General features: G+C 67.0%; 2 protein-coding genes across 8 annotated transcripts in view; both read left to right on the plus strand.

The window, feature by feature from the left end:
* Positions 1-5031, plus strand: part of MCF2L (MCF.2 cell line derived transforming sequence like) — a 94284-nt gene extending 89253 nt beyond the window's left edge. For 4 of the 5 annotated variants that reach the window (XM_068984483.1, XM_068984484.1, XM_068984485.1 and 1 more), the window contains 4 exons: positions 1325-1446; positions 2485-2597; positions 2663-2766; positions 3495-5031. In XM_068984483.1, the coding sequence (XP_068840584.1) occupies positions 1325-1446; positions 2485-2597; positions 2663-2766; positions 3495-3580 (425 nt within the window). In that variant the 3' untranslated portion in view covers positions 3581-5031. Of the gene's footprint in view, positions 1-1324; positions 2215-2484; positions 2598-2662; positions 2767-3494 lie in introns of those variants that run through there. The other variant, XR_011145784.1, reaches the window with a different exon arrangement.
* Positions 5032-6977: 1946 nt separating this feature from the next.
* F7 (coagulation factor VII) lies at positions 6978-14881 on the plus strand. Of its 3 annotated transcripts, none has more exons than XM_068984409.1 (8): positions 6978-7102; positions 9001-9161; positions 11584-11608; positions 11682-11795; positions 12355-12495; positions 13256-13365; positions 13625-13748; positions 14243-14879. In XM_068984409.1, the coding sequence occupies exons 1-8, from the start codon at positions 7033-7035 to the stop codon at positions 14839-14841; spliced, it is 1344 nt and encodes a 447-aa protein (XP_068840510.1). In that variant the 5' UTR covers positions 6978-7032; the 3' UTR covers positions 14842-14879. The 3 variants fall into 3 exon arrangements, with proteins under 3 accessions (XP_068840510.1, XP_068840509.1, XP_068840512.1); XM_068984408.1 differs by having other exon boundaries at positions 7007-7102; positions 8989-9161; positions 14243-14881; XM_068984411.1 differs by lacking the exons at positions 9001-9161; positions 11584-11608 and having other exon boundaries at positions 7025-7102.
* The last annotated feature ends 23 nt before the right edge of the window (positions 14882-14904 follow it).

The following is a 14904-nucleotide window of genomic DNA, read 5'->3' on the forward strand; positions in this document are numbered from 1 at the left end:
CTCTTCATCCCCCCTCCCCTCCCCTCCCCCTCCTCCCCCTCCTCCCCCTTCCCTTCTCTCCCCCCTCCCCCCACTCCCCCTCCTCTCCCTCCTCCCCTCCCCCCTCCCCTCCCCTCCCCCCTTCCCTTCCCCCTTCCCTCCCCCTCCCCCCTCCCTTCTCCCCCCCCTGCTCCCCCCTCCCCTCCCCCCTTCTCTTCCCCCCTCCCCCCCGCTCCCCCTCCTCCCCCTCTTCCCCTCCCCCTTCCTTCTCTCCCCCCTCCCTCCCTTCCCCCTCCTCCCCCTCCTCCCCCCTTCCCTTCTCTCCCCCCTCCCCCCACTCCCCTCCTCTCCCCCTCCCCTCCCCCCTCCCCTTCTCTTCCCCCCCTCCCCCCGCTCCCCCCGCTCCCCCCGCTCCCCGTCCTCCCCTGTGGTGAGTCACTTCAGTCCACATCAGGGCACAGTGAGGTTTTCTTGGCTTCCACTCTTGCCCACACCAAGCGTCTGCTTCCTGGAGCTTCATCAGCTCCTCTCTCTCCAGCGCCAGTGCCAGCGGCTGTTTTACAGGGACGACAGGTGACCACACTTACGGTTACCCTGGTCCGACATCCTCCTCCAAGCCCCCAGCTCCTACACGGCTGTGGGCCCAGCATTTCCCCCTTACTCCCGCCAGTGTGGACACAGGGACCACCTCGCCTGGTACAGAGGGTCCCTCAGAGGCCTCGGGCAGCTGGGCGTGTTTGAAGGGCAGTGCCACCCCGGTGGCCCCAGCCGGGTTTGTGGGCGCCCGCGTCCCAGGGCCAGCACTCTGCGCAGCAGCAGCGTCATCTTCTGCCTGCACTGTCCCCCGTCACACTCCTGCTTCCGTTTGGCCGGGAGCCTCCCGGTCGGTGCTGGGCAGGGAGAGCAGACATTCGCGGCCAGCTGCCCAGCGCCAGGGCCCCTGGTGACCAAGCCCAGTGTCCCTCTGCGCTTCCTGCGCTGGGCAACTGCAGACGTGCCCCAGCGGGTGGGGAGGGGGCCTGTGGCTGTAAACTCGCAGGTCCTGCTCCCCACGCGGCCCCCAGCCACCAGGCCTGCGGGCCGTGCATGTGGTGGCAGCCCTGGGCACACGGCAGTGAGAATGCTCGCCGAGGGGCGTCCACGTGGTTTATAAAGCCCCGAAGAAGCGTCTTCCGGTGGCCTCCCAGCTGCTCCCCTTGCCCTCCCCAGCCGGGGTGCCCAGGCCTCCTCCTGGCCACCACCTGCCGCGGGGTGAGGGGTGCTGTGCTTGCTGGTGCTCACGGAAAGGGCCTTCCCTTGGCGGCAGACCCTGAGGGGATTCTCACCGGAGCCTGTCCCTCTCTAGGCTGGAGCAAAACGTCCCACCCGTCAGAGACGCCTGAGGATAACGACGGCTGGTCCAGCACCGAGGAGCCCGTCAACTCCTCGGACGCGGAGGAGGAGGGCAGAGTGGGCCCCGGGAAGCTGGTAACCTGGGTTCTCACCTGGCCAACCGCTCCCCTCTGCACCCTCGGGGGGTCGGGGCCCCGGGGCTGTGGGAGGGTCTGTTAGCTCACATCAGCCTGGCCCAGGGCGCACGCCTGCCCACTCTGCCCTGCAGGGGAGCTTTGCTATCACTGTGCGTGCGTCTCCACCCCAGCATTTAAGAGAATCGCACTGTCCGAGGTGCGAACTTGTCTTCCAGACAAAGTTCTGCTTTAGCATGAGCCCCCAGGGAAGCATAAGCCATCAGTCAGGAGGCACAGCAGTTATTGTCTGCCGCTGGCTGCTGCCCTAGTTCACACCGGCTGTTTGCAGCACGCAGACCACCCCAGAGAAGGAGGGGGCAGACGCACGTGGGTGGGGAAAGCAGAGTGCGTCTCAGGTGGCCGGGCGGCCCTTCCCGAGCAGGCCTAAGGGTGAGCGGAGCCGGCCAGGACCCCGGGGGTCAGCGGGGGAACCTCAGCAGGCGGGCAAGCCTGGGGAGAGGGGTGCCTCCTGCTCTCGGGGTGGCCAGAGGGTGGGAGGTGCTGCCCTGGGCCAGGGCGGGGCTGGGCGGCTTGTCCAGGGAGGACGGTGTTGGCCCCCATGAGGACGAGGGCCCCTGGCCCAGCTCTGCCGGCTCCCACGCCAGGCGGTGTGACCCCTGCACAGCTCGTCACACGAGGTTGGAGCCGCTGCTCTCCCACAGGACGGCCTCCCCGCCTCGAGACCGCACTGCTCGGCAGCTCCATCCACAGAGGTGCTGAGCACCTGGTGTGTGAGGTGCTGGTCGCCGGGCTCTGAACGCAGACGGGGGTCAGGAGCCCCCTCTCACGGGTGAAAGACGAGTCCCCGGCCGAGCTTGTTCCGTGCCCGCAGGTGTGGCCCAGGCAGGGGGGAGCAGGGCCACGGTGACCAGGCGCTGGTGTGGCGGGCGCACGGGCCCAGAGGGCCAGGGCGGGCCGGGTGGGCCCTCAGGGGTCTGCGCGAGGCCCCCCCAGTTGAGGGCTGTGGTGCATGAGGCGCCCTGCCGTGCCTCCCCAGGTTCCCGGGAGGTACACCGTCGCCAGGCTGGATGAGAAGGGGGTCCCCGACGCTCTGGCCCTGAGAAGCGGGGACGAGGTGGAGCTGGTGCAGGAGGGAGACGAGGGCCTCTGGTAAGACCCCTGCCCCATGCGCCCCTCGCCCACGCCTGGCCGCGCCCTCACCCAGCCCCTTGCAGGTTCGTGCGGAACCTGAGCTCTGGTGCCGAGGGCTGGGTGCCCGCCCGCAGCCTGTCTGCACTCCTCTGCCAGCGTGGCCCCGTGGGGTGCCTGAGCAGCCCAGGTGAGCCCTGCACCCCACCCCACCCCCGTGAGCACCCCCCAGCCCCGTGAGCACCCCCAGCCCCGAGAGTGTCCCCCGACCCCCGTGAGCGCCCCCTGACCCCTATGAGCGCCCCCCACCCCTGTGAGCACCCCCACCCCTATGAGCGCCCCCCACCCCTGTGAGCACCCCCACCCCCGTGAGTGCCCCCCACTCCTGTGAGCACCCCCACCCCCGTGAGTGCCCCCCAGCCCCGTGAGCACCCCCCAGCCCCGAGAGTGTCCCCCGACCCCCGTGAGTGCCCCCCGACCCCGTGCGTGCCCCCTGACCCCTGTGAGTGCCCCCCACCCTTGTGAGCGCCCCCCAACCCCCGTGAGCGCCCCCCAGCCTCGTGAGCGCCCCCCAGCCCCATGAGTGTCCCTAGTCGTGTGAGTGCCCCCAGCCCCGTGAGTGTCCCCCGACCCTCGTGAGCGCCCCCCGACGCCGTGCGTGCCCCCTGACCCCTATGAGCGCCCCCCACCCCTGTGAGCACCCCCACCCCTGTGAGCGCCCCCCACCCCTGTGAGCACCCCCACCCCCGTGAGTGCCCCCCAGTTGTGTGAGTGCCCCCAGCCCCGTGAATGCTTCCCCACCCCCGTGAGCGCCCCCCAGCCCCGTGAGCCCAGGTGAGGCCTGCAGTGGCGGCGGCAGCTCGGAGGCCAGCAGGTCTGTGCCCTGCAGCAGTGCAGCCCTTGCCTGCTTGCCCGCAGAGTCCAGCGCGGGGTCCGCGGTGCTGAGCCCCTCGTCCAGCTGCAGCGAGAGCTGCACGGCCGCCCTCGCCGACCTGCAGGGGTAGCGCCACGGCCACCCTGCCCGCAGCACGGGGAGCTGGCCTCTGCTGGGGCTGCCTGCCCACGGAGCTGCGCCTGGAACCCAGCCGCCGCGGCCCCCGAGGACGGGGCGCCTTCCCAGGCGCAGGGTGCAGCGTGGCACTGGACCCCCTAGGAAGGGGCGGACTGACCGAGCCGACGACAGACCTCGGGGGAAGGGCTCCAGCCACGACCGCGGCCGCCGCCTCGGCTTCTGACGTCCCTGTCTCTGATGGCAGGACCGTGTGTCCTGTGGAGCGGCGTCCACCAGAAGTGGCCAAGGCACCGGCTGCCGGCTGGGGACGGGGGTGGGGATAGTTGGTCTTTTACACAATTTTTTTAAGCAGGGATTAATCCTACGGCCATTTTTTTGTGGTACTTTGGCCTCTGATCTTTACCAGGAATCACTGTGTTTACATGAAACGACAATTTGATACTGTATTTGATAGAAAACTATTTTTTGTTACCGGGGTTTACGTGGCATGGGGTGGCTTGGGGGGCACGCTCTTGGGGAACTCGGAAGCACTCTCTGAGCCCACCCGGTCCCAGGTGCAGGGGAGGGGTCCCCCAGGAGAATCAGGCAGAGTTGCTACAGACCGGCAGTGAAAATCCAAGGAAATTCCTTCATCTGTGTAGGCTAATTTTCAAAAGGACATGTAAACTATAATTTAAGAGGTTAACCTTTTCTGCAGAAAAATGAGGGGACTCCTGACTCTTTTTAACACTCTCCACTGATTTAGGGTCTTTTTACTGTCTTTACCCGTAAAGATGCAGTTTTCGCAGCTGTCACCTGAACCGCCGCCGGGCCGGGGAAGCCCTGCGCTCGGCCGCCCCGGCCCCGGGGCCCACGTGGAAGTGCTGTGAGCACAGGAGCAGAATTTATTTCATTCTATTCAAGGCGAAACTGGAAAGAAAACTCTTCCGCTTTACTGTTTTCTTGTGTGTTTCAGAAACAGATCCTGTTGTCTGGAAGTGTTTCTCTGTGTCTGGTTGGGGCAGACGTTTCTGTACGTGTGTGTATATGCGTCGATGTGTGTGCGCACGCGCCCAGCGCGGGCGGTGTGTCTATAGCCTCCAAGCTGCTGGCAGTGGGTCACTTACGGCCCCCGAGCACCAGGCCGCTGCAGCCCCGCCGCGGGCCCCGGTCGGCGAGCGGGTCAGGCCTCTCTGAACCTCGTGGCAGGCGGTGGGCAAGCTCTGCAGCACTTCTCTGAAGTGTGTAAGTTATTTGGGAAACGATGAGTCACATAATTTACTTAATATATTGACTGTTCAGACACCGTTCCTGCCGTCTCAGCCTGGGATTGGCCCCGTTTCTGTGATCTCTTCCTCATAAAGGCACTTTAAAACTTCGTGTTTCAGCCACTGGTTTTTTTTTTTTTCCCTAAGCTTCTGATGTAAATGAAATTTAAATGTCAGAATTCTTTATTGTATGGATGGAGTTTGAATAAATATCAGCAACTCTTGCAGTCTGCCTTTGTCTGCAGAGGCTCAGGGCCTGAAACTGGGCGGTGATTCTGGGGCCGCCCTCACTTGGGGGGGCCGCCCTCACTGAAGTGTCCCCAGACTCCAACGCAAGTGAGCAGGCCCCCAGGCTCTTCACAACGACTGCCTTTCTCTCCCCTGGACCCCAGCGCCTGTGCCCCCTTGCCCTCCTGCAGGAGTGGGACAAGGTGAGGGCTGCCTCTGCTCGGCCACTGGTCACTGAGAAGACCAGGCCGCCGGGAGAAAGGGTGCAACGCCAGGGGGAGCAGAGGCGCCTCAAAGCCAAGCCCCCGCGGGCTGCCGTGTCCCCTCCACCCACGTGGGGCCCATCCCCCGGACCTGAGCGCCTCTGCCTCTCGCATCCACCTGATGCCTGCTGACACCTGTGCCCGCAGGGCGTCTGTGGAAACCAGCTCCGTGGTGATGCCTGGAGAAGCCACAGGAGGAGCCTGTCCCTGCTGGTCCTGCGCTCAGGATGCCGCATGTGCGGCTGCAAACACAGGCTCAGCTCAGCTCTGCTCAAGGGAAATCAGGGGCTCCGGGCAGAGAGCAGCCACTAAGATACCCCTCTACCCAGAACACCAGAAGGCAACCCGCTTAGAGACGGGGTCACTGCAGGCGCAGCAGGTTGCGATGGGGTTACAGTGTCTCCTGTCCGATGACTGGTGTCCTTGAAAAAGCAGGAGATTCACACACACACACACAGGGCAGCGGAGGCAGAAACTGTCCACTCAAAGTGTGGCCAGGCCCAAAGGCCACTGGCGCCTCGGAAGCTGAAAGAGGTGAAAAGGACCCTCCCCAGAGCCTCGGAGGGAGTGCAGCCCTCCGACAGCGGCACCCAGACCTGGGACAGGCTAGTTCCTTGTGGCTGGGAGCCGCTGGGCGCGGGGCTGCATGGGCAGCTAGAAGGGCACACAAGGAATCCAGTGGCTGCGAGGCGCTTGGCCTGAGAAGGTGGTGGCTGGGCGGGAGGAAGCTGGGATGCTGGCCGCTCATGGCACAGGTGGCGGGGGCCCTTCTGGAGCCTTCACAGGACACAGGGCGCCCCCAGCTCTCGGCAGGCCTCGCCAGCCCCCCTGCCCGTGAGGAGAGCGAGGCTCAGAGGGGTGAGCCCCTCCAGAGCTGGAGAAGACGGAGCCAGGGCCCCCAGGGAGCTGAGCCCAGAGTGGCTACACCTGCCTCATGTCCCCGAGGGGCTCGGAGTCCCCCTAACATCCTTCACAAATTCCACTACAGCTGGGTCCTGAGGAACTGGTAGTAACTGACAGTGACGAGCAGAGAGTCCAGAGGCATCAGCAGAGGGCGGTCTTCCTCGGGGAGGGAGCGCCCGGGACCTGCAGGGACAGCTGGGCCCCGTCACCCCCGCACAGAGAAAGGCACAGGGCAGGTGTCCCCAGCCCACCGTTAACAGGAAAGGGGAGCCTCCCGAGGAGACTGGACACCTGAGGGGGCCCCGCAGGGAGACCACCAGCCCAGTGGCCCCGGGCGCCCCGACTTCACCCTGAAAGTCCAGGGTCCTGAGAAACCTGCCCGTGCCTGGCAGCCGGGGCAGCTGGTCACCCCCCCTGCGGCCCAGGGGCAGGAGGGCCCAAGGGACCCGCGTGGGGCTGAGACGCCACAGGGGCTGCTCGGGGGCACGCCCCTCCCCTGTGACCCCCGAGCCAGGAGGACCGCTCTGCACCATGCTCACAGTCACACCGTGGGCCCGCCGCCCTGCCAGGGCCATCACGGGGCAGCGGGCACCACTCTTCCCCAGCAGCCTCCCCAGAGTGGCACACACCAGACACGCACCCCGGAGCCGAGTCTTGGGTACGGAGCCCGTGGGGCGGCCCGGCCAGGCCCCGTCCACAGGCCCCGCGCCAGGACTGCAGCACCCTCCCCCACCGCCTCCGGCTCTGGGAGAACTTTGCCCGCCCCGGGAAAGTCAACAGCCTGGGCGACCTAGGACCCTGCCATGCTGCCCCAGGCCACGGCTCTGGCCCTCCTCTGCTTTCTGCTCAGCCTGCGGGGGTCCCTGCAGGCAGGTAAGTGGGGGGAGGTTCCCCATTAACCCCGTGGAAGGCCAGCCGCCCCCAAAGCTGGCCTGCGTGGTGGGCACTCCCGTCTGCCAGGAGCCTGGCTGGAGGGTCCTCTCTGACCTGCCTGCCTTTCAAAAGATGAGCGGAGCCCCTGGAGCCCAGTCCCCTCCCAGACGCCTGGGGGCAGGCTCCCTGGCCACGTCGGGCCCTCCTCTGCCTCCACCGCCCCGCAGGCCCAGACGCGGGCTCAGAGGCGACCGTCTCCCGCTCTGCTCTCAGCCACTCGCTGGTGGACCCCCCCTCCCAGGGACAGCGCACAGATGCTGCGCCTTGATGCTCGGCCACCGCGGCAGTGAACACGACCCCCACCCGCAGACGCGGAGAGGCCTGAGTGGGAACACGGGCGGGCGGCTCTGTGAGCAGTCACCACCGTGATTCCCCAGCCCCGAGGGGTGGCCGAGGCGGAAGCCAGGTGCCGACACCATCCCCTAGACCCGTCCACGTCTGCCCCGGCGCCCACACCGGCCGCGGGGCCCTGCCCGCAGGCCTGCTCCAGTGCCGGTGGCACCCGGGTCCTTCCTGTTTAACCGTCTTTGTTCGCCTGGGGTCGCCGGGGGTGGGTTGTTAGTGCTGCCAGTGTCTGCAGCTCTCCCAGCGGCCTCGTGTCTGCGGGGCTCAGAGCATCTCCTTAGGATAAACTGGAAGTGAAGGGACCCGGTCAAGGGCGTGGACATGTTATAATTTAACAAACATGTCGCCTTCTCCTCCCATATGAAGCTTAGCGGTGCTGCCCGTTGGCAGCCGTGAGAAACGCTCCTGCTGTAAACCAGCCAGGCCATGGGTGGGAGGCCTGTGATCCCATCACCGGGGTGGGGGGCAGGGGGCCTGTGATCCCATCACCAGGGGGGGCAGGGGCCTGTGATCCCATCACCGTGGGGGGGGCAGGGGCCTGTGATCCCATCACCGGGGGGGGCAGGGGGGCCTGTGATCCCATCACCGGGGGGGGGCAGGGGCCTGTGATCCCATCACCGGGGGGGGGGGGCAGGGGCCTGTGATCCCATCACCGGGGGGGGGGGGCAGGGGCCTGTGATCCCATCACCGGGGGGGGGGGGGCAGGGGCCTGTGATCCCATCACCGGGGTGGGGGGGGCAGGGGGGCCTGTGATCCCATCACCGGGGTGGGGGGGCAGGGGGGCCTGTGATCCCATCACCGGGGTGGGGGGCAGGGGGCCTGTGATCCCATCACCGGGGGGGGGCAGGGGGGCCTGTGATCCCATCACCGGGGGGGGCAGGGGCCTGTGATCCCATCACCGGGGGGGGGGCAGGGGCCTGTGATCCCATCACCGGGGGGGGGGGCAGGGGGGCCTGTGATCCCATCACGGGGGGGGGGGCAGGGGCCTGTGATCCCATCACCGGGGGGGGGGCAGGGGGCCTGTGATCCCATCACCGGGGTGGGGGGCAGGGGGCCTGTGATCCCATCACCGGGGGGGGGCAGGGGGGCCTGTGATCCCATCACCGGGGGGGGCAGGGGCCTGTGATCCCATCACCGGGGGGGGGGGCAGGGGCCTGTGATCCCATCACCGGGGGGGGGGGGCAGGGGGGCCTGTGATCCCATCACGGGGGGGGGGCAGGGGCCTGTGATCCCATCACCGGGGGGGGGGCAGGGGGCCTGTGATCCCATCACCGGGGTGGGGGGGCAGGGGGGCCTGTGATCCCATCACCGGGGGGGGGCAGGGGGGCCTGTGATCCCATCACCGGGGGGGGGGGGCAGGGGGGCCTGTGATCCCATCACCGGGGGGGGCAGGGGCCTGTGATCGCATCATGGGGGGGCAGGGTGGTGGGGAGGTGCCGTTACAGGTGGGGGGATGGTGCCGTCGCCCCCGTGTCTCACAGCGTGCCCCCCAGTCTTCCTGCCCCAGGAGCAGGCCCTCAGCGTCCTGCATCGGCCCCGGCGTGCCAACGGGTTCCTGGAGGAGCTGCGGCCGGGCTCGCTGGAGCGGGAGTGCCAGGAGGAACTCTGCTCCTTCGAGGAGGCCCGTGAGATCTTCCGCAACGAGGAGAGGACGGTGAGCTCACCCGGCGGGCCGGGGGCGGGCGGCAGGCTCTGGGCGCCAGGGGCCGGGGTCTCCCCATGCTAAGACCCCCTGCGCATCCTCACCCCTCATCCGGAAGCAGTTTCCTGGGCCCTCACCCCCCTGAGGATGGCCCCCCGACCCCGTAAGCCGTCCAGGCCCCGGGCAGGGCCACCTGTCCAGCAGCCCTCAGAGGCCCACTGGAGCCACCAGCGACCCCGGCCAGGGCCGCCTCAGGGATGCTCGAGTGAGGAGGGCGCAACTAGGGAGCCTGTGCCTCCCCCAGCGGGCCGGAGCAGGTGGGGCGGGCCTCCCCTCCCGCCCACAAGCAGAGAGGTCCCTGCTGAAACTGTCTCCTTCCAGGGGGCTGAGGATCAGGAGGCCAGAGACAGGACCCCCTCTCCCCACACACTCGAGGGACACCCCACACAGGACACATGTCTCACATGCATGGGACCCACACCTGGCACGGGACACGCATCACACACAGGACACATGTCTCACACGCATGGGATACACACCTGACATGGGACACACATCACACACAGGACACACATCTCACACGCACAGGACATACATCTCACACGCATGGGACCCACACCTGGCACAGGACACGCATCACACACACAGGACACACGTCTCACATGCATGGGACCCACACCTGGCACAGGACACACATCACACACAGGACACATGTCTCACACGCATGGGATACACACCTGACATGGGACACGCATCACACACAGGACACACATCTCACACACACAGGACACACATCTCACACGCACAGGACATACATCTCACATGCATGGGACCCACACCTGGCACAGGACACGCATCACACACACAGGACACACATCTCACATGCATGGGACCCACACCTGGCACAGGACACACATCACACACAGGACACATGTCTCACACGCATGGGATACACACCTGACATGGGACACGCATCACACACAGGACACACATCTCACACGCACAGGACATACATCTCACACGCATGGGACCCACACCTGGCATAGGACACGCATCACACACACAGGACACACGTCTCACATGCATGGGACCCACACCTGGCACAGGACACACATCACACACAGGACACACGTCTCACACGCACAGGATATACATCTCACATGCATGGGACCCACACCTGGCACAGGACACACATCACACACAGGACACACGTCTCACATGCATGGGACCCACGTCTCACACGCACAGGACATACATCTCACACGCATGGGACCCACACCTGGCATGGGACACGTATCACACACAGGACACACGTCTCACACTCATGGGACCCACGTCTCACACACATAGGACACACATCTCACATGCATGGGACCCACACCTGGCGCAGGACACACATCACACACAGGACACACGTCTCACATGCATGGGACCCACACCTGGCACAGGACACACATCACACACAGGACACACATCTCACACGCATGGGACCCACACCTGGCATGGGACACGCATCACACACACAGGACACACATCTCACATGCATGGGACCCACACCTGGCACAGGACACACATCACACACAGGACACACGTCTCACACGCATGGGACCCACACCTGGCACGGGACACGCATTACACACAGGACACTCATCTGACATGCATGGGACCCACACCTGGCACAGGACATGCATCACACACACGACACACGTCTCACACGCATGGAACACGCACCTGGCACGGCGCACACTCTGCACTCGCAGGCAGGGCTCACACGGCCCTTCCCCGCCACACTAAGGACGGTCACCCCTTGCGTCTGTGTGTGTGTGAGTCTCTCAGTCGTGTCTGCCTCTCTGCGACCCCACGCACTGTAGCCACCGGGCTCACCTGTCCATGATTCTCAGGCAGGAGAACTGGAGTGGGTTGTGGTTTTCAGAACCTTCCAGCAGCTTCCACCTTGGTTTGTTCTCACAGCAACAGAGCTGTTTTTCATTGGCCTAAATATCCCTGGGGAATCCCTGTTACTGAAGAGGCCCCTGGAACTGGCAGGGCACTTGCGCGTGTCTTTCCCACATTCTCCTTGGTCAGCGGGTGCCTGGACGGTCAGCACAGCGTCAGGGGCAGCCCGGAGGCTCGGGGAGTGTGGGGTCTCACCCACGTTCACAGCTCCGACATGGCAGGGCTGGTGCTGAAGCCTGGGGTTGGAACTTGGGAGAGGACATTCGGACCTCTGTGGCCTTAGCAATGGGAGGGGCGGGTATTAGAGAAAAAACTCGCTTCCCTAGATGAACCCACCTGTCTCCACAGGAGCGGTGTGGCTTCCAGAGCCCACTGGGAGGGCTGGTCGGAAGCCCCAGCCGCCCGGCGCCTCCCCCACAGGGACGTAAACGCTTGCCTAGGCGCCCACGTCTCACGCGGCTTCCTCTTGCTCCCTCAGAGGCAGTTCTGGGTTTCCTACAATGGTGAGTAGGTGACTGGCTGACCCCATCTGCCGCCAGCCCCCCGTCAGGCTGGTTAACAGCGACTTGCCCGCAGATGGGGACCAGTGCGCCTCCAGCCCCTGCCAGAATGGGGGCTCCTGTGAGGACCAGCTCCAGGCCTACGTCTGCTTCTGCCCCGACGGCTTCGAGGGCCGGAACTGCGAGACGGGTGAGGAGTGGGGCCGGGAGGCTGCCCACTCACCAGGTGGGAGGGGGGCCTCGGCGCCCTGGCAGGCTTCCACCCGAGCGTCCTGGCTGCGGGGTTCTGGGTGCTGACCCGCTGGACACCCTGTCCGCTTCTGGGCTCTGGGCACGGGGCAAAGCCAGGGGAGCCACTCGTCTCTGCCAGCTCCCCTGCTTCCTGGCGTGGGGGTCCTGAGCCCCTGTGGCCAATGTCCCCTGACCCGGGACCCCCAGGCCCGGGTCTCACCCTCCTGGGTCGTCTGCGGGGTGTCCCCTGACCCAGGACCCCCAGGCCCGGGTCTCACCCTCCGGGTCGTCTGCGGGGTGTCCCCTGACCCGGGACCCCCAGGCCCGGGTCTCACCCTCCAGGGTCGTCTGCGGGGTGTCCCCTGACCCGGGACCCCCAGGCCCGGGTCTCACCCTCCAGGGTCGTCTGCGGGGTGTCCCCTTCCTCCATGCAGGCCTGGCCTCTGGCCCAGGGAGGGGTGGCCACCGGGCTTCCTGCCCTGACCAGGGGCCACGTCAGCTGTGCCCTGTGCCCGCAGACAAGCAGAGCCAGCTGATCTGTGCCAACGACAACGGCGGCTGTGAGCAGTACTGTGGGGCCGACCCAGGGGCCGGGCGCTTCTGCTGGTGCCACGAGGGCTATGCACTCCAGGCAGACGGGGTGTCCTGCGCGCCCACAGGTAGCGGGCCCCGGGGCCCAGGCCTGGGGTGTGTGCTTCCCGGGGCCCAGGCCTGCGGTGTGTGCTTCCCGGGGCCCAGGCCTGCGGTGTGTGCTTCCCGGGGCCCAGGCCTGCGGTGTGTGCTTCCCGGGGCCCAGGCCTGCGGTGTGTGCTTCCCGGGGCCCAGGCCTGGGGTGTGTGCTTCCCGGGGCCCAGGCCTGGGGTGTGTGCTTCCCGGGGCCCAGGCCTGGGGTGTGTGCTTCCACTCCCGACGAGCACCACTGCCCTGCTGTATGTCCTCTGTGGCTAAAAGGTGGGCCCCGGGGGAGGAGCATCCCTGAGCCTCGCCAAGGCGAGGGGGTGCTCTGGGCGGAGGGTGGAGGTGCCCCACCAGCCCTGGTCTCCCGAGGATCGTGCAGGCGGCCTCGTCTAGCAGCCCCGAGAGAGCGACCACCTCAAATGCTGTCCTCTCTGGCCTGGGGCTTTCCCGGAGGCGGATAGAAACCAAGAGCAGTGCTGGAGAGCGGCTGGGCTGCCTGAGATGCTGCTCACCCCCCGCAGCACATCCCGGGCCCTCTGGTGGCGTCGGGCTGCCTGTCTCCACCCCCGGATACACCAGCAGGACCCAGGCCCACGGGCCCTGCTGCCCGGCCCCAGCAGCTCCCCCAGGGCCCCTGAAACCCCAGCCAGGAGAGGGCACAGCTGCCAACACAGGGCGCTCGCTGGCGCAGCCACACAGCCTCCGTCTCACCCACGTCCTGCTGACTTCTATCTCACACAGTGGAATATCCGTGCGGGAAAATACCTGTTCTGGAAAAAAGAAATGGCAGCAAGCCCCAAGGGCGAATCGTGGGGGGCCACGTCTGCCCCAGAGGCGAGTGCCCCTGGCAGGTGAGGCTGCAGGCCTGGGGGAGGGGAGGGGAGGGTTGCCCGGCAGGTGAACCTCCAGGCCCGCTGGGTTGGGCCTGGCTGATGCCCTGCCAGAGCAGAGGACCCCAGCCCGGCATTTCCACCCTCCGGCCGGGGCCCGCTTGCTCCCCATCCCCGTACCTGGATGGACGCAGTGTCCCAGGCAGCCCCCACGCGAGGGAGGGGAGCCCCAGGCGGCCGTGAGCATGATGTGACCCCTGCCGTGTGCCACGTCCGCCAGGCCATGCTGAAGCTGAATGGGGCGCTGCTGTGCGGGGGCACCCTGGTGGGCCCAACCTGGGTGGTCTCTGCTGCCCACTGCTTTGACAGGCTCCGGAGCTGGTGGAACTTGACGGCTGTGCTGGGTAGGTGGTGTGGGTGCCTCCCTTGCCCCGCAGAGCTTCCGGGCTTCCAACCAGCGCTCCCACGAGCGGTGGCGACTTTCCCGGAAAGAGCTGCACGCAGGCAATGTGTGGGAGGGCCCCACACCCCGGGGCCCCTGTGCCCGCCCCCCACAGCCTCTCCTGCCCAGACGCAGCCCCGGGTGACGCTGCTCCGGCCAGGACCCCACGGGGGTGCTCTCCCTGGGTGCTCTGCCCTGCGGGCCTACGGGATGACCGGGGCCCCAGGGGCAGGGGGACCGGGGCACCCCTCCTCCCCTACCATGCTGCCCACCCAAACCCCCACTCACCTGCAGCACCTCTGGGTCTGGATTTGCCCTGACTCTCCTGCTGGCAGCCCCCGGGAGGATGCCCGCCCACCTTGGGGGGGGGGGAACGTGCGCCCCCCATTTCCAGGAAAGGAGCCCAGGGCCCACGCCGCTAGGCGGATGACAGCAGATGGTCCTGGTGCCCCGCAGGTGAGCACGACCTCGGCCGTGTGGAGGGCCCAGAGCAGGAGCGGCGGGTGGCGCGGGTCATCGTCCCTGAGCAGTACGAGCCGGGCAAGACGGACCACGACGTGGCGCTGCTGCAGCTGGCACAGCCCGTGGCCCTGAGCGACCACGTGGCACCCCTCTGCCTGCCCGACCCAGACTTCGCGGACCAGACGCTGGCCTTCGTGCGCTTCTCGGCCGTCAGCGGCTGGGGCCAGCTCCTGGAGCGCGGGGTCACCGCCCGCAGGCTCATGGTGGTGCTGGTGCCCCGGCTGCTGACCCAGGACTGCCTGCAGCAGTCGCGCCAGAGGCCCGGCGGGCCTGCGGTCACGGACAACATGTTCTGCGCCGGCTACACCGATGGCAGCAAGGACGCCTGCAAGGGGGACAGCGGCGGCCCGCACGCCACGCGCTTCCGGGGCACCTGGTTCCTGACCGGCGTCGTCAGCTGGGGTGAGGGCTGCGCAGCGGCCGGCCACTTTGGGGTCTACACGAGGCTCTCCCGCTACACGGCCTGGCTACAGCGGCTGATGGGCCACCCGCCGCCCAGACGGGGCTTCCTCCGGGTCCCGCTGCTGCCCTAGCCCCTGCCCTGCAAATAAAGCCGCTGAGCGTGCCTGGCGCCCAGGCACCAAAGGCAGAGATTC

Source organism: Capricornis sumatraensis, chromosome 12, assembly GCF_032405125.1.
Source record: "Capricornis sumatraensis isolate serow.1 chromosome 12, serow.2, whole genome shotgun sequence".
Classification (NCBI taxonomy): Eukaryota; Metazoa; Chordata; class Mammalia; order Artiodactyla; family Bovidae; genus Capricornis; species Capricornis sumatraensis.

Bases quoted from the DNA above. Each gene is read 5' to 3' on its own strand.
- F7 (XM_068984408.1), top strand. From the start codon at position 7,033: ATGCTGCCCCAGGCCACGGCTCTGGCCCTCCTCTGCTTTCTGCTCAGC. The intron at 7,103-8,988 runs GTAAGTGGGGGG...CGTGTCTCACAG, and splicing joins GCGGGGGTCCCTGCAGGCAG to CGTGCCCCCCAGTCTTCCTG. The intron at 11,609-11,681 runs GTGAGTAGGTGA...ACTTGCCCGCAG, and splicing joins GTTCTGGGTTTCCTACAATG to ATGGGGACCAGTGCGCCTCC.